General features: G+C 33.9%; 5 protein-coding genes across 9 annotated transcripts in view; 2 read left to right on the top strand and 3 right to left on the bottom strand.

Moving 5' to 3' along the window:
- Nucleotides 1-2,750, top strand: part of LOC134851950 (cytoplasmic FMR1-interacting protein homolog) — a 55,385-nt gene extending 52,635 nt beyond the window's left edge. Inside the window, exons 26-27 of the mRNA XM_063868225.1 lie at nt 918-1,004; nt 1,426-2,750. Coding sequence (XP_063724295.1) covers nt 918-1,004; nt 1,426-2,016 — 678 coding nt within the window. The 3' untranslated portion in view covers nt 2,017-2,750. The remainder of the gene's footprint in view (nt 1-917; nt 1,005-1,425) is intronic.
- LOC134851336 (C-1-tetrahydrofolate synthase, cytoplasmic-like) overlaps nt 1-17,965 on the bottom strand; it is a 425,442-nt gene that overhangs the window by 280,825 nt on the left and 126,652 nt on the right. The window lies entirely within an intron of this gene.
- LOC134851359 (myosin light chain 3, skeletal muscle isoform-like) lies at nt 5,905-8,092 on the bottom strand. 5 transcript variants are annotated; one of them, XM_063867406.1, is made up of 5 exons: nt 7,981-8,092; nt 7,178-7,340; nt 6,704-6,819; nt 6,169-6,340; nt 5,905-6,042 (listed from the first exon to the last, which is right to left on the bottom strand). In XM_063867406.1, the coding sequence occupies exons 2-5, from the start codon at nt 7,332-7,334 to the stop codon at nt 6,029-6,031; spliced, it is 459 nt and encodes a 152-aa protein (XP_063723476.1). In that variant the 5' UTR covers nt 7,335-7,340; nt 7,981-8,092; the 3' UTR covers nt 5,905-6,028. The 5 variants fall into 5 exon arrangements, with proteins under 5 accessions (XP_063723476.1, XP_063723479.1, XP_063723474.1 ...); XM_063867409.1 differs by lacking the exon at nt 7,981-8,092 and adding an exon at nt 7,904-7,927; XM_063867404.1 differs by lacking the exon at nt 7,981-8,092 and adding an exon at nt 7,752-7,887.
- On the top strand, nt 11,959-15,634 carry LOC134851276 (prolyl 4-hydroxylase subunit alpha-2-like). The gene is made up of 5 exons (XM_063867282.1): nt 11,959-12,120; nt 12,399-12,583; nt 12,811-13,115; nt 14,149-14,773; nt 15,016-15,634. Exons 1-5 carry the CDS (start codon nt 12,085-12,087, stop codon nt 15,515-15,517), a joined length of 1,653 nt encoding a protein of 550 aa, XP_063723352.1. The 5' UTR covers nt 11,959-12,084; the 3' UTR covers nt 15,518-15,634.
- Nucleotides 16,894-17,965, bottom strand: part of LOC134852160 (NPC intracellular cholesterol transporter 1-like) — a 51,722-nt gene continuing 50,650 nt past the window's right edge. The window contains exon 19 of the mRNA XM_063868467.1: nt 16,894-17,128. Coding sequence (XP_063724537.1) covers nt 17,067-17,128 — 62 coding nt within the window. The 3' untranslated portion in view covers nt 16,894-17,066. The remainder of the gene's footprint in view (nt 17,129-17,965) is intronic.

Below are 17,965 nucleotides of genomic sequence, written 5' to 3' on the forward strand. Positions count from 1 at the left end.
TCGCACCACTCGCGATACACCACAAACAAAAAATAAAAGCAAAAAAAATGGGAAAATTGTGAAAAAACTAGGCCACATAAACTTTCATATGTCTCGACAAAAGTTAAATCTAGGAAAGCATTCCAGAAACTTAAATTCAAATCAGCAACAACGGAACAAAATTCACGAAAAAAGCAAAGCCGAAATCTTTGAGCAGGCACAAGTTGAGCCAAAAATAATATGATTTTTTAAACAAAAAGTTTGAAGTCTCTTAAACAACAATCGACCACACTTGCACTTGAAACTACAACGAAAATTTTTTTCACAAGCAAAATCCGTAGTAGCAATTTAGCTGACAAAACTTGAGCTAACAAACGAAAAACCAACATTTCATTTTTTTCCAGAATTTTTTTTTCAATTTCCTCGATACTGGAAAAAAAAACAATGTCTGGCAGGGACTCAAACCCCCGACCTTAGGGTACAAAGGTAATTGATTTAACTCCAGGCCAAGAGGGAAGCAGGCTGGAAGATCTTAAGAAAAGAAGAGAAGTGAAGAGAAGCCACAAAGTGATTAAATTGATTTTGTAAAACTAGTTGTTACTAGAAAAAAAGTCTATATTCCAGTTTGTTAACGCTTGCTAATCGCAAGCGTAACAACGAAAAAAAATTCAATTTGAGAATAATCTCGAAGTTGTTTGATTTTTTCATTGTCATTTGAAAAACGCTTGAGAAGTCTTTCACAAAAACTCCCGTTTAAAATCAATGTTTAAAAAGTTGATAATGATGAAATTAGTAAAAACGTCGTCATCTCCTTTTAATTTTTTCTTCTTATTCTTCTTCTTTTTTTTTCTACTTTTTTCTTCTTTTTCTTTTTTTCTTGGTGCTCCACTTTGTTTTTCAAACTCAGACAATAATGACAATTTCAATTCTATGTTCAGGTTGACCTGATGACTAGAAGCAATATCTTCAACTACCTGGACCTAGAAACATCTAGGATCCCCGGACTCCTGCAACAGACACTCATTGTAAGCTCACCAAATCTCTATACTCCTCAATTAGCAGCCTTTTAAGATCTTTTCCAATTTCTTCTCTAGATTTGTCTGATATCCCTTTTTGAAAAAAAAAGGATTTTAAAACATCTAATCTTCCGAAACAAAGTCTCCAGAATGTCAATACATATGTCAATTGGCAACTTCAATATTAAAATATGCGTTTTTCTCTAAAGAGGGCAGACAAAAACTCAGTAAAATGAAAAAAAAATAAACAAAAGATCCTGTTTTCTAAAAATGGCTTTTGTTCATTACGCTGTTTGCTTAAAAAAGGTTTCGTTATTTTTACAGGCGTCATCAATGGTAACAGATCATTAGTTTTGAATAAATTTTCTATTTTCAAGAAAATTTTATAAATTTCTATATTTAAGTTTGTACAACGTTTGATTTAATTTAGGTTCCCGAGGAGACAGCTTCCTTCTTTGGAAAACTTCTTTGTGACCTGCAAAATGTACTGATAAACAACCAGATTTTCAATTTCTCCGATCTCAATAGCGAACCTCCTGCAAATGTACAGAACGCTGACCCATTTTTGGGCCTTCGTAACGATAAAGCCATACAATTCCACTGGCTATGGTCCGCGATTGTATTTGCAATGGCTAAGCCTAAACCTCAAGTTGAGGAGCCAAATCTAACATCTGCTAAGTCTCATTACAGTGATGGGGCCACGTTTTCAGGATGCGCGTTAGTTTCCCTTCTGGGGCAAAATAACCGATTCAAAGCGTTTGATTTGTGTTCGTTTTTGGAGACAATCGAAACCGTTGAGCTTGCTGAAAAAGGCAAAAGTAGCGCTTTGAGAAAGTTCAACTTGAATAAAAGTGAGGCACTTTTTGACATAGAGTTTTATCTCAAAAGGGCAGAGGAACTATCAAAAATAAATCATAGCAACTTGAAGCTTATGGAGTCATGCATGAAATCCTATGGAATCAAAAGTGGGCCAATGCTACATCCGAAGTCTGTTATGACAATCATACCTGCAGAAGATTGAAGAAACTCATTTAAAAGATCAACCGATTGAAATTAAGCCAAATTGTTTGCCAATGTCGGCGACCTTGAGCAACTCAATCTGTCAAACAATGGAATTACCTACAATCTGGTTTTAATTATCTGATAAAAGAGTTAATAATCCGACAAAATTAGCTCTCAAAAGCAATCTAAGAGTTTCGAAGAAATCTAGTATATGCATATTTTTATTTCCAGGCTACCTTGAGACATAAAAACTACCTGATGCCTGCAACTTTAATTTGAAATAGACTTTCTCGTTCAAATTAACTGCTCTGTAATTTTTTTGTTGGTTAAATGACCTAAAAATTATGAGAGCTAAAAATGCGCAATTGGCTATTTGAAACAAATTTCTTGCAGATCTTGAACTTTAAAAAATGTGAAAAAATCAATTAATTGGAAAACATGGTCGATTTTAAAAATTTGATCTCAAAGTCGTCGATACTGCCAGCAATTTGACATTGAGCAGAAAAAACTTTAAATCAATTTGACAGATTTAAAATTGATATCGTGAGTACCGAAAAGTAATGAAAGGTAATCAAACAAAATACTTGTAAATTTTATCCAATAATTTCCTGATTAATAATGAAAATGTACAGTTTAGTTCTGATATTTAAAGTTGATATCGTGAGTACCAAAAAGTAATGAAAATTATTCAAACAAAAAACTTGTAAACTCAATCCAAATAATTTCCTAATTAATAATGAAAATGTACAGTTTAGTTCTGATATTCAAATTTTCGAAAGTTTTCTCATTTAAACATTTAGATTTTATTGCAAGCACAGCCTAATTATTAAAATTGAAGCAAGCTCCAACAGGGGTTAAAAAATTTTAAAAAATTTCGCGTTTTATGTAGTTTTCAGGAAAAGGAGAGCTCTGGTTATCCAAAGTTTGAAAATTATAGTAATATTTAATACTTCGAAAATAATGTTTTGAAGCCCAAACAACACTTTTTTTAGCTTTTGAAATTTGATAGTCTGAAAAAATAGCAAACAAGCTGCCTTTTTTGATCAGGCTTTCTTCCTAAAAATGTGTTTGCTTTGCAATTGTGATGATGCCACAAGGTTTTAAAATTAAATCAGGGGAGAGAATCAAATGTTCTCGAAACAAGAAGCGCAGCATATGGAAACATTTAGGTCAAAAACTGTCAGGACAAAAGTAAATTATTGTTTTAAGAAAATTATGTCTTCGTACCTGAGTTATTGACCGGCTTTCGAAGAAAGTGACGAAATGTTTATGCTTAGAGGTGGTCATTTTTTTTCAGTCAAAATTCGGACTTTCTCGAACAAATTAACTGCTCTGTAATTTTTTTGTTGGTTAAATGACCTAAAAATTATGAGAGCTAAAAATGCGCAATTGGCTATTTGAAACAAATTTCTTGCAGATCTTGAACTTTAAAAAATGTGAAAAAATCAATTAATTGGAAAACATGGTCGATTTTAAAAATTTGATCTCAAAGTCGTCGATACTGCCAGCAATTTGACATTGAGCAGAAAAAACTTTAAATCAATTTGACAGATTTAAAATTGATATCGTGAGTACCGAAAAGTAATGAAAGGTAATCAAACAAAATACTTGTAAATTTTATCCAATAATTTCCTGATTAATAATGAAAATGTACAGTTTAGTTCTGATATTTAAAGTTGATATCGTGAGTACCAAAAAGTAATGAAAATTATTCAAACAAAAAACTTGTAAACTCAATCCAAATAATTTCCTAATTAATAATGAAAATGTACAGTTTAGTTCTGATATTCAAATTTTCGAAAGTTTTCTCATTTAAACATTTAGATTTTATTGCAAGCACAGCCTAATTATTAAAATTGAAGCAAGCTCCAACAGGGGTTAAAAAATTTTAAAAAATTTCGCGTTTTATGTAGTTTTCAGGAAAAGGAGAGCTCTGGTTATCCAAAGTTTGAAAATTATAGTAATATTTAATACTTCGAAAATAATGTTTTGAAGCCCAAACAACACTTTTTTTAGCTTTTGAAATTTGATAGTCTGGAAAAATAGCAAACAAGCTGCCTTTTTTGATCAGGCTTTCTTCCTAAAAATGTGTTTGCTTTGCAATTGTGATGATGCCACAAGGTTTTAAAATTAAATCAGGGGAGAGAATCAAATGTTCTCGAAACAAGAAGCGCAGCATATGGAAACATTTAGGTCAAAAACTGTCAGGACAAAAGTAAATTATTGTTTTAAGAATATTATGTCTTCGTACCTGAGTTATTGACCGGCTTTCGAAGAAAGTGACGAAATGTTTATGCTTAGAGGTGGTCATTTTTTTTCAGTCAAAATTCGATATTCTAGCTAGGTTTTTATGGAAGTTTTTATACCATCTTAAGAATATAGTTTTCAAGAGCTCATATATAAGGAAATTTTTAAAGTAATTTTCTTCAAAAATTATTATGAAGGTTTGAAAATTGTTCATTTGGAAATTTGGAATAACTAACTCGTGATTATTGCGTTTTTTCATTCTTTTCATTTTTTGGTTATTTTATCAAACGTTTTGAAGCAAAAACTTTTTTTTATCAGCTTTAAGGGGCAGTCGTAACAACAAGGGTGTTTCCTTTAAATTCGAGCAGTCTGGTTTACATTTTCGGAACGTTTCTGCTAATAAAATTTTAGGATATCAATTGCGATAGAAAAACCAAGTCATTTTTAAAACTGTAACTTTGATATAGTGTATTTCTTTTTGTGTATTTCTCAAAAATTCATATAGAACATAGGGTTTTACTAATTTTACGGAATTTTTGTTTCTTCAGACAAATTTCGACTTTTTAACTAGCCTGACGGAACGTTTATATATCATTCAAAAAGTATTGTTGACCTGAGCTTAATTCCTTAATTCTTAAAAGATATTTCACTTGCAATCAATTTTTGGAAAGTCATGAAGGTTTAAAGAGTGCCATTTTGGCCAATTTGGGACAATGAACGCGTGATTTATTTCGCGCTAATAACGCGTAAGCGAAGATTTAATCCGTCGTCGAAATCGTTCCAAATTGGTTGAAGGAAGTTTATTTGCCCTAGTTGATGTTACCAGAAGCAAAATCTATTAGTTTGTACTTAACATGGCGTGTGGGCGGATAATTTTCTCAATAAAAATCTCAAATTTAAAAATGTTAAAATGTTAGTACTGCTTCATAGACTTTAGAAGCTAGTCGGGACACTCAGGGCTTCGCCCTGATACGAGCAGTCTTGTTCTATTTTCCAAATAATCGAGCAGCTTGGGATGAGACTTGTTTGTAGGCATCCGGCTAAACCCTGAAAAATTCGACTGCCTCTTAATTACAAAAAATGGGTCATCTTTTATATTTCTTTTATGAGTCATCTTTTTAAACAATGTTGAAAAGTTTTTTTTATTTTGGATAATTTTTTCTGCAATCATTCCCTCACTCGCTCTGTTAATTACAAAGTTAAATAATTAGCGTCTAACAACGTAAGCAGCACCAAAAATTTGCCTCAAATCAAATTATGACAGTTTTTGAGCCGGATTAAGTCGAATCTCACGGATTATGAGAAGTTTTTCGCGCGATAATTGCCCAAAATTAGCCAAACTGGTAAGTTTCAAACCGCCAAAACTTTACAAAAAATTATCTCAGGTAAACTATCATTTTTTTTAAAGTTTCAGCTCAAGGAGTCAAAACATTTCAGATGGGATAAAAAAGGCTATTCAAAAGTCGTCAAAACTTGCCAAAATATTTATAAATTTATTTTTTTTAGACCTTTTTCTTGAATCACTCATAAATTTAGTTGATATTCTTGTAGCTTAACTTTCCGCTGGACAAGTTTCACTCACTATTAGGTTGATTAAACGCAAAAATCTGCATGCTATGGGCTGAGTAAATAGGCTGATTTAAGTCAAGAAAGCAAAAAATCTGAGGCAAGATTTCAATTTAGGATAAGTTAGAACAAAGTGCGGTATACAAAAAATAGGAAATACAAAATAAAACATTCATAGTTTTCATTGGCGACTGGTCTTCACCCGAAGTTCCTGGATACTAGCAGTAGTTTCCTAAAACAACAATAAGTTTTGCCTTGAAGTCCATAAAACTTTATTTAGACTACTGAGACTACAGAGTACTTTATATTCCATGAAAGTATATTTAGACTGTAGTACTTTGTATTAATCTGTTCTTACCCTCTAGTACTTTGGTGATGACGTCTTCGTACTTGACCATGCCCTTGTCGTCCTCCATACCCTTGAGGGCCAACATGACACTCTCCTCGTCACACTTCTCCCCCAACTTCATCAACACCTGCTTGATCATCACCATCTCCACCAGTCCAGTGTTCATGTTGTCCATCACACACTACAACAATCATCCAATTCAAAATTGAAACACATTTATAAAAATATAAGCAACTATGAACAATAAAGTTATAAAACTAAAGAGATTTAATGATCTTAAATTTTTTTTATATCAGGAAACAAAATAAAGTCATAGCATTTTTCACGAATTATAGTTGACTGTTCATTTTGGCTTTCCTGCTAAACCAATTTTCATCAGTACCCCTGGTAAACTTTATTTCACAAGAAACAAATTTTGTACCAAGTCAAAACCTCTGAACTTCGTCGGTTGAAAACAAAAAAAAGTTACAGTTTCCCGTGAATATATCTTCCCGTGAATGTATCTTCCCGTGAAATTCTCGGTTGAAGCACGTTTTGCTCTCACCTTAAATCCTTCGATGAAGTCTGCTTTCTTGATTGGGTTTACGATCTTCTGTAGGTCCAGCATCATTGGCACAAACTCATCAAACTTAACAGTTTTGTTAGGGTCTTCTTTGGCGCCTGAAAAACACTGTTCAATGACTATCTTTTATGACACTTAAGCGATAAATCGTTTATTAATTTTATTATCAACTATTTTTTTTTTGATAATATTATGGTCAATCTTAAATTTTTTTGACCAGCATGATTATTAAATTACCGAGAAAACCTCAAGTGTAAATCTCCGAGTGAACCGATGATTAAAAATTTAAATAAATTGTCACAACCTGTGTAACTTGTGACTTTACAAGACCGTATGAAGAAAAATATGTTTGAAATAGCTTAAATAGTCAGCCTGACAATTTTTTTTGCAACGTTTGGACATTGTGAACTCAAATCAAATTTCGATAGGAAGATAGCATTGATTAAAATTGGCAACCTGTGATTTTGTTGGCATCGGCGATGGTGCAGTCTGTGCCCATGGCACGTGCCAGATCTCCAATCTCACTGGCCTTCAGCACCCCCTTGCCCTCCTTGTCAAACAGGGCAAATGCATCCCGCAACTCGTTCAACTTATCCTCCGGCAACTTGTCCATTGTTTTCTGTTATAATTAGTTGTCAATGATTAGAGGACAAAATTAAATTTTGTAGTTTTTTTCGGCTTTAAGAAAAAAATCTGAACGGTGAGGATAGGTTTTTTGTTTGAAAAAGTTTTTGAGATGGATTGTCATTTTTATTCCATGATTTTATTCATTGACAATTTGCCTGAACAATCTGACCGTTTCAAAAGTCTTGAATCCGGTTAAAAAACCCTTCCCTCCCTCTCCCCGGTTAAAAAAGCAAAGAGTACTGATGGCTAATGCGATGGTTTAACATTTTCAAATATTGGACCTCCTTATGAACTCCCAACCCGCTATTGTAGAAAATAAATTATTTAGTTTAGTTGAACATTTCAACTACAAATGTTCCTTATGTGTTGAACTCTAACCAAATCTTTACTAACGAGAACTCACCAAATCTGGTCTCAGAAAAGGGGAAAAACGGACGAGGTAAAAGCGAATCAAAAACACACCCAAATGAGAGTCAGCAGGAACAGAAACTGACAAACTAGGAACAACCTTCAAATATGTCTTTAACAAATCCAAGTTATAAATTATAAGCCCACCTGATTGCCTGAGTTTTTACATTTAAGCTATGACAATTTAGTTATTACAAGTTACTTAAATTCGAATCTCAACTGACCTGGTCAACTTTTCCTACTTCTCCACTCGCAATATATTACTTCAAACATTCGCCTTATCTCTTCAATTTATATTACTGGCTTTCATTCTTAAAATTGTCAGCGGGGGTTCACTGGTCTCAAAATAAATTGGCATTTCTTTGAAATTTGGATTTATTGTTTGAACCAATACTGAAACGTTCTGCTTGAGTAATATTTCAAAACAAGAAGCACCTGTGGCGGTCAACTGTCAGGGGTCCCCAGGTTCGATCCCCCCTAAGCCCCATGTGTCAGATTGCTATCAGCTGTTGTTGTTATTAACAAAGCCTGTCCACAAAGAATTATTGCAGTTTGCGTTATGCAACTTTTCTGGTTTCAGTTTCAAAATATGAAAATAGTTCAAATGAAGCGCCAGCTTCAACGCAAGTTACCTGATAAAATTTTCGAACCATAATAGTAACAGTAACAATATAAGTATGATATGATACTTGAGTCCCTAAGAAAGCGAAAAAACGAAAGATAGATCAGGCGATTCTGGTGAAATCTTCAGCAAACATTTTTACAATATTCTTAGACAATTGGCCTTAAGTTTAGACAAAATAGCAGTTGCAGACAAGGCGAATTTAGGATTGTCACGATGGGCGGATTTAAACGTTTCGCAAATTTTTTTCTAGACTTTTCCATATAAATTCAGATTTCTTCTTGAGCAATGAAGACCAGCGCCAGATCTAGGTTTTTCACAAAGGACAGATCTAAAAATTAAGCAAAATTGTTCTGGACTTTTCTAAATGAACTCAGATCTCTTTTCAAGAAATTAGGACCAGGGGTGGACCTAGAATTTTCACGAAGAGTGGATCTAAAATTTTTTTAGGCTTTTCCAAATGAAATCAGGTCTTTTCTTGAACACTTAAGACCAGCAACGGATCTAGGATTTTCCTGAAGGGGGATGACTCTTTTCTTCTCGAAAATTTTGATGGTCTTCTTTCAAAGTCGACCGATTTGATTTTCCGATCTCTCTTTTAAAACTATAAGACCAGAGTAATAAAGACCCTATTTTGACAAAATCTTTGAAAAAACCGGCCCAAAAAGTTGTGTTTTTGGCAGTTTTTGGAAGGCATCAAACAATTTAGGCGCACGCGTCCCCTCAAAGTTAGTATATATAGCAGGGGCGGATCTGGGGTTTTCACTTCAATGTGAAAGTATATTATGTATTTCAATATGAACAAGACTGCTCGTATCAGGGCGAAGTCCTGAATGCTCCGACTGCCTTTTAAGGTTTATAGAGAAGTAGTAACATAAAAAAATAAATGTTTTAAAACAAAATGAAAAAAAATTCTAATATTTGAAACTTTTTCATGAAAGCATCCCCCCACACGCCATATAAAGTATCCAAGAATAGATTTTGCTCATTGTAACAAATCAATTATGGCAAATAAGCTTCCTTCAACTAATTTGGAACGATTTCTAAGACCAATTAAATCTCCGCTTACGCGTTAATAGCGCGAAATATAGCGCGCGTTAATTGTCCCAAATTGGCCCAAATGGAAATATTTAAACCCCCATAACTTTATGAAAAATGATCGAAGGTGAAATATCTTTTCAAATTTATGCTCAGGACAACAATACTTATGATATAAAAAAAATCCGTCAAAAATGGCTAGTTAAAAAGTCAAAATTTGTCTGAAGAAAAAAACCCACGCCGAGCAAAAATATTCCGTTACTTTCGTATCAAAAGTTGGAACAATAACTTTGTTGCTATTGGAAAAAAAGTTTTATTTTGTCCTAGAAAGGCGTAAGAGCCAAATTGAAGCACTCCAATTATCTCTAGGCAAGGAATATAGGCTTATATTTTGTTACTAGACGTAAGCTAAACAGGACTGCTCGTACATCATTGCAAAGTCCCGACTGCACTCAAGGCCATTTGAAAAGTTTTTTTTTTGGTTGACTAATTGACGAAATAATTGAGAGAAAAAAAGAAGAAAATTTGTTTTTATTTATTTTTTCGTTTTATTCCACCACAAGCTATGTAAATACTAAGGGTGTGTTTAGCGTCTCGTATTGTGCCAATAGGATTAAATTGCTGGCCTCAAATCAATTTGCAATGCATAAACGCTTCTTACGCGTGTTATAAGCAAGCAATATGTCGCACTTCAATTATCCCAATTTCGCCAAATTAGCAGTTTTCAAACGCCCATAAATGTAAAAAAAACAATAACAGGTGAAATATTTTTCTAAATTTCAGCTTAGGATAAGAATATATCTCAGATGCTATAAAAAACTCTGTCAAAAACTTTTTGTTAACAAGTCGAAAATTGACAGAATAAAAAACTTCACGAAGCATAGATATTCCGCACTTTCTTCAAAATTCGGAGCAAAAAAGAGGAGAAAGTGTGCATAGAATTTTTCCAGATTTATATGAAATATTTTAAATAGCAAAACTTGGATCACATAGGATAACAATCTCTCAGATGCTATGAAACATTCCGTCAAAAACGCTTTGATAACAAGTCGAAAATTGACTGAATAAAAAATTTCACGAAGCATAGATATTCCGCGCTTTCTTCAAAAGTCGGAGCAAAAAAGAGGAGAAACTATGCAGAGAAATTTTCCAGAATTATATGAAATATTTTAAATAGCAAAAATCGGACCAAAAATTTTAACCTCATAGATGGGTCATTTCAAGCTCCTTATAGTCGATCAATTTTTACGCTAGAACTACTGGGTCAATTGTTGAACAGAATATTTATTGAAATACACTTCCTATGTTTCCCAATTGAAATTTGGAAGGATTTGAACATCAAATAATTGCACAACATTTCGTAACTTTGCTTTTGAAAAAAACTTTGATATTTTGATTAGTAAAAATTATATTTTTTGTCTATCATCCAAAAATATTTTTGGCTTATACAAAATTAAGGCTGAAAATACTTCGTAACACTTTGTTGGATGACATTGTTATTGTTCCGACTTTCGATACAAAAGTAACGGAATATTTGTGCTCGGGGTGGGTTGTTTTTCTTCAGACAAAATTCGACTTTTTAACTAGCCATTTTTGACGGAATTTTTTTTATATCATTCAAAAAGTATTGTTGTCTTGAGCTCAAATTTGAAAATATGTTTAACCTGTGATCATTTTTCGTAAAGTTATGAGGTTTAAAGATTGCCATTTTGACCAATTTGGGACAATTAATGCGCGATATATTTCGCGCTATTAACGCTTAAGCGGAGAGTTAATCCGTCCTAAAATCGTTCCAAATTGGTTGAAAGAAGCTGAATTGTCATAATTTGTTTGTTACAAGGAGCGAAATCTATCCTTTTGTACTTTATATGGCGTGTGGCGGGATGACTTTCATAAAAAATTTCAAATTTTAGAATTTTTTTTTTTATTTTATTTTATTACATTTAATTTTTTAATGTTAATACTGCTTCATAAAACTTTAAAAGGCAGTCGGAACATTCAGGGCTTCGCCCTGATAAAAGCAGTCTTGTTTTTATTATCCTCCGCATGCAACGGCAAGTAAAAATGATAATTTTGGCTTCTAATGCCATAAACTTATTGCAGATAAAAATATGTGTTAGGAAACGAACAAAAGACACATTTGTGTTTCATATCCTATTAAAAATCCTCAAAACTGTTATTTAAATCATCGAAATAGTTTAGAAGAAACAGTTACCCCCAGCGTACATCATCTATTACTTTCTTCGAAAATCAGAACCAACTAAATTCATCCCCCTAAACGGCAGAGGAGTAATTATCAGAGTCTTGTAAGTTATTCCATGCGCACTAAAGAAAAATATGCCTCTATGACAGATAAATTTTATAACTTCGAAGTTACTATTTTTAACAAAATGATGTTTTTTAACTCAAAGCTCATGATAAAATGAACAGCCTGCAAAACGAATTGTTAAGGAGTGAAATTAGCCACAAACAAATAACATCTCAATGTTAAATGTTCATAAACAGTGAAAAAACATCTGTGCTGTTTTCTGGATTTTGACGATGCGGTTCATTAAGCGTATCAAATATTTTCGATATTGAAAACTCAATTCCAAAACTTTTACATTTTTGCTATAATCGCTGCATTGAACTGTTTTTAAATTAATTTTAACAAAAAGCAAAGTTCAAAATGATTAAAATACCAGAGGCAACGATTTTATTTTTGGTAAGAACAGTTGATTTCACTCTTAACGATAAAAACCATTCAGATATTCACATAAACAAACTTCCAGAAACACAAAGAAGTTGGACAGCAGTATTCTAGGAGGCATCGATCCAAAAACTTGTGATCTGGGTATGCAATGAAAACTCAAAAAGCTGATAGTCTAACTAAAATCATCGTAGATCCACAAAACGCTCGCGTATTTTATGGTTCTAACATGGATTACGGAACTTCAAATATAAGATTTTTAGTTTTTTTTTCGAGATTCGGTATGCTTTTAGATCACCCTCTTGTCTTCAGTTGAGTGCAATGATGTTGCAAGTGCTACTGGTAGATTGAAAGATATCTTCAAATTGGACTTACAACTAGTCAGAAATCTAGACGTTCTTTCCGTCCAACTAGAAGGACTGCAGAATCGAATCACACAACTGAGAAGTCATAAAATTGAGCCCTTGTCTGAAACACTAGGAATGCGGGCTTTTAAGTTTCCTATTAACACACTAAAAATTCAATCCTAATATGATGTCGTTTAATCACAACTATTCCCAGAAAAACTTAGTTTGTCTTATTTACACCAAAATTAAGGGCACGTAATTCAAGCTTTTGAGAAAATTTCGTAGCTCCAAAAATTTCGGTACTTTGTGAAACTCGTTCAAATTTATTTACCAATGATGTGAAACTTAATAGCAATTCAGGAATTGACACTAATAACGAGGAGGTTTTCAAACACCCAACAAACCAGCTAGCAATCATCAAGCGGTTCCAAGACAAATGGAAAACCATAAATGAAACCCTGGATTTCCAACATGTCCAAATGACTGTAAAATATTTTATGGATGAGTTTTCGAAGCAGGAAGCAATGTCACGTGACGCAATAGCTGGAGTTATACGCCTGGGCGAGACATACAATATTCCAGCTAAAAACTTCACCGACGGAACCATAGGAAAATTTCAGTCAAAACTGAAGTTCAATAAGCTTCAAGACATACATGCTATCGGTAAGCTATTTTTATAACATCATAAATTGAATTTTTTTCGACCTGAGTATTTTTATAATAAATATCATATCAAGTTCATCGTAGATTATTTATCTTTCATCCGGAAAAGTTACTATTCTGACCTTCCGCTAGCTCTCGCAAAGAATTATGGCGCAGGGTAAGTGTTTGCTTTTTCAGTCAAACCAGAAACCTTGAATAACACTCATACGGCACCGAGTGTGTTATAATGTTACAGCCGTTTCAGTCGTGATTCGGACACCAGAAAAAAATTAAGGCAAGCTTTTTCAAAGCTGAGAAAAACGGCTGTAATTTCAGACATTTTTACAATATGGCACTAATATATAATGCACTGATATTCTGTTCTTTTTCGGATCTTGTATTATTGATAACTTATCTTGCAGCTGATTACCAATTCGATTATATTTCTTACCTGTTAGGGCAACAAAAAGTTTTTTTTTTTAATTTTTTTTGCCAAAATTACTGTGATCTGAACAGTTTGGGCGAATTGCATTGCAGCCGGTTTCTCTTGTTTGATCATGTAAAAAGCACTATTTTGTACAGGGGCGGATTTATATCGGAATTCGAACCCCTGCCAACCCAAAGGGTCCCCCCTTGGTACTTTTTAAGAAATCCATTTTTGGCCGACCGACCCTAAAATTTTTCTAAAGGCGCCTTTGGCGCCAATATATACTAATTTTGAGGGGGAGCGCGCGCCAAAAAAACGCGTTTTTTTGTCAAAACTTTCCAAAAAGTGCCCAAAAACGGATTTTTTGACCTGTTTTTTCAATAAAATGCCTGCGGCGCAGAAAATTTGGCCAAAACAAGGTCTTTTTACTGCTTTGGGAGAGCTCGGAAAATCAATCTGATCGACCTAAAAACTTTTAAAAAAAATGTCGTCAAAATTTTCGAAAATTTTTTAAAAATCCGCCCCCCCCTCGAGAAAATCTTAAATCCGCCCCTGATTTTGTAGAATATTTTTATATTCAACTTGCAATTGAGTTTTCTCTTGATTGCGATAAGAAGCCATTTTTAGGTCTTGCTGCACTCAAATTGGATAAAGTGTCAGCTTGTATTGAGTACTTTGAACTTCTGGAGCAAACGATTTTGGCTCGAAAAAAAGCTTTCGGTTCAACAAACGCCTGCGCTGATGGTTCCAAATGTCAAACTGATTTAGAGCTCAATACCATACTGGGAAGCGCGTACGCCAATCATCATTACTGCGAGTACTTTTCTGAAAACTACGAAAAATCTATTTTGTTGGCCAAAAAAGCGTTACAGCTAACGGGACCGAATGAAAGGATTCAGAAAAATATCAACTTAATGACGATTTATAGACAAAATCTATCTGAAAACGAGCATCAGAATCTTTCAAACGCAATGAAATCAAGCATTGAAGAAAAACCTCAAACAATTTTATGCCGATCCGGTGCTTTTCCTGGATCCTCCAATAAAGCTGGCAGCGAGCTGATTTCCAGAACCAAGGGTTTTAAAATCTGGGAAAAGTGCAAATATTCGAATAACTGGAACCCTTCGCTGATGATTCAGCCTGTTAAAACCGAGGTGCTGCTGGAAGAGCCTTACATGGAGTTCTGGCATCAGTTTCTCACTGATGAAGAGATCGAAAGACTCAAAGAACTGGGACTACCTGAACTGGAAAAGTTAGTTACACCGTGAAATTTTCCTTCACCTTTCCAGAAACAGTTCATACCCTCACAATCCCCATATGTATGAACGTTATTGAAACCAAAAAAAACCAGAAGCTCGTTAATTGGATGAAAATCGAGTAACAAAATTCATACCAATTGGATTATTTACAGTATTTCTGCCGCCGATTCATTTCGGTGACCCTTTTTGGTATCCATTATGTTGTTGATATAATGTTTCCTCGTTTGTGCGATAGGTCGGGTGTCGCAGGCGATGACTACTATCAGTTCGTCGACAGTCGTGTGAGTCAATCCGGCTGGCTGCCAGACTCACGAGACCCAGTCGTCGCCGCAACTTCCCTCAGGATGCACCAGATGACCAACTTATCCATGGAAACCGCTGAGCAATTACAAATTGCAAATTACGGAGTGGGGGGACTATACAATCAACATTACGATTTCTTGACCGATCCCTCCAAGCATCCGAAGGAGTTTTTTCAATTATATCACCGAGTCGCCACTGTGCTGATGTATCTCTCGGATGTCGAACTCGGAGGCACGACAGCTTTTATCAAAGCAGGTGTCAATGTCAAACCGGAAAAAGGCGGGGCTGTGTTTTGGTACAACTTAAGAAGGGACGGGTCTGGAGATATGGATACTCTACATGCAGCTTGTCCGGTGCTGGTGGGAGTTAAATGGGTCGCGAATAAATGGATTAAATACGCCGGACAGGAGTTCGTCTATCCATGCTTAGCGTGACGAGTGAACAATTAGGAATGCAATTTTCGGTAGATAAAATGATTTCAACTCTATCAAGGTTTCCTGGTTTTGGCAAAAAAATGTATGTTTTTAAAAACCCGTAGTGACAAAAATGGTTCCGGATCAATTTAAATTCATTCAGATTGATTAACAATGAACATTTTAGGAACTTAAATGGATTTTAAATCGATTTTGATTGATCTTTCTTGAAAACTTTGGATCAATTTAAGTGTCTAAAAAATCGATTTAAATCAATTTGGACGGATTTTCCGACTCACAAAAATCCATCTAAATGTCTACAAAGTCTAGTTTAAATCAATTTGAATCGGTTTTTCTGCTAACACGCTACAAAAAGGCAATTAAAAAAAATAATTGAAAAATTTTATTCTCGATTTTTTAACTAAATATACACGGGCCAGATGTTATAGAATTGAAGAAACTGGTTCGCAAAAATCAGATTTTGAGCTCGAAAAAATATACATTGAACTCATAGTAAATCATTTGTAATTCAGATATTGGGCAAAAACGTATGTAACAAATCAAGAAAATGGTCGCTACAAATTAACTTTTTGAGATCAAAAAATGCAACAAAATTATAGAAAATTGTCATTAATAATCAGGTTTCCGCAAAAACCTAAGTAACAAATCAAGAAAAGAGTTACAATAAATCAAACTTTAAGCTCAAAATGTACAGAAAACCATAAATTGCTATCGATTTTTAAAAATATATATTTAGTTTTGTTAATATGCTACCATACGCTATGGATGTAAAATAAAAAATGATTTTCAATGAGGTAATGCAACGCAAACTTGAAAGTAATGAAATTCGAAAAAAAATCAGCTCAAATCGATTTAAATCCGTATTACTCCCCCTAAAATTAGAAACAATTTAGGACTTAACAAATGGAGTTAAATCGATTTATAATCAATTTGGATCGATTTTTTAGCTGGGATTTAATATCAATTTAAGACAATTTAAAACTGATCTAAATCAATCTTAATCTTCTGTTTAATTTTCGTACTTTCGAATTTAAGCCGTTACAAAAAGAATTTCCGTGGTCACAAATTCTACAGGTTCAAATCATCAGGAAATATCAGTGTCTTTGGTGTCGTTAAAAGTTAAATAAGTGCAAGATATCGAGATTTTCAGCCTTCAACCAAATCCCAAAAACCACTAAATTAGTGGAAAGAGTCAGCTATCAAAATTATTTCTGATCAAACTTTCGCCTGATTCTTTCCCAAAGATCTTATTCTCAGATTCGTCTTTCTTTTCATTTATTTACCATACACAATCAAGTCGTACTTTCGGCTAATAAGTTAAATTTTTTTGATAATTTGATTTGATTACAGATGGAAATCTTTCATAAAAGAACGGATATGTAAGTTCGATTTACAATTCTAACTACATTTGAAAATATAGAGACGCTTTGATTTTAATAAAACGTCAAAATTTATGTTATCAGATGAGTAAAAGTTAGAGCTAAAATGGGATACTTTGCAGTATTTATAGTTCATTTTTAATCTGCGCGTCAACTGGCCTGATTTGCGATTATGATTTATCGTATGCTTGGATTGCCGTGGTTCTTCTCTTTCCTGGGTTAGCAACTCGTCCTAAGCAAAAAAAATTGTAAGCAAAACAGTTGAAAAGATTCAACGGACTCAAGAAAAAAGAAAAAAATGCTGACTTTTTTGAAATCTCAGCGGTGGCGTGTTACGGAGCCGATACCCTGATAGCCGAAAAATGAATTCGTTCCCGGATAGCCAAACTGTTTTCGTTCCCGGATAGCCAAACTGTTTTCGTTCCCGGATAGCCAAACTGTTTTCGTTCCCGGATAGCCAAACTGTTTTCGTTCCCGGATAGCCGGTATTTTTTTCCCGGATAGCCGAAATCTTTTTTTTTCAATTCGCTTAAAGCCAAAAATTGCCTCAGAAAAGGATTGCCTCAGAAAAAAAACGTAAATTCCATCGAATTTTTTAAGGGGAAGGGATTGCCTCAGAAAAATTGAAAATTCTTTCGACTTTTTCATAAGATCAACAACATTTGAGCTATCCCGCAAATTGTTTAAATTTTATTTTTAACAGAAAATTTCTGTCACACGCAGAGGCAAAAATTGGCAATTAATTGAGGTTTAAAAACCTTTTTTGGCAGTTACTACCCGCGTCCCTTCCAAGACACTTATTTAACATCGCTCTTATTTAGTGAATGGTCGAAAAAAATCCCGGATAGTCGAAAAAACATTTATTATCGGAACGTCGAAACAAATTTTGTTCCCGGATATCCGAAAAAATTTTTTTTGCGTATCAGATTAGTTGCACTTTTATTGCTATCTAATTTCATGAAAGCCAAGCAATTACACAAAGAAATCCTTTTTACTCTATTGGTTTTCTGTTAGCTTAGTTACAGAAAAAAAAAATAGTTTAGTCGTTCGAATAAAATCGTCCGACGAA

This window comes from Symsagittifera roscoffensis, chromosome 7 (genome assembly GCF_963678635.1).
Source record: "Symsagittifera roscoffensis chromosome 7, txSymRosc1.1, whole genome shotgun sequence".
NCBI lineage: Eukaryota > Metazoa > Xenacoelomorpha > Acoela > Convolutidae > Symsagittifera > Symsagittifera roscoffensis.

Bases quoted from the DNA above. Each gene is read 5' to 3' on its own strand.
- LOC134851276 (XM_063867282.1), top strand. From the start codon at position 12,085: ATGATTAAAATACCAGAGGCAACGATTTTATTTTTG. The intron at 12,121-12,398 runs GTAAGAACAGTT...GTATGCTTTTAG, and splicing joins AGGCAACGATTTTATTTTTG to ATCACCCTCTTGTCTTCAGT. The intron at 13,116-14,148 runs GTAAGCTATTTT...AGCCATTTTTAG, and splicing joins TCAAGACATACATGCTATCG to GTCTTGCTGCACTCAAATTG.
- LOC134851359 (XM_063867406.1), bottom strand. From the start codon at position 7,334: ATGGACAAGTTGCCGGAGGATAAGTTGAACGAGTTGCGGGATGCATTT. The intron at 6,820-7,177 runs GTTGCCAATTTT...AGTGTTTTTCAG, and splicing joins CGATGCCAACAAAATCACAG to GCGCCAAAGAAGACCCTAAC. The intron at 6,341-6,703 runs GTGAGAGCAAAA...TGATTGTTGTAG, and splicing joins ACTTCATCGAAGGATTTAAG to TGTGTGATGGACAACATGAA.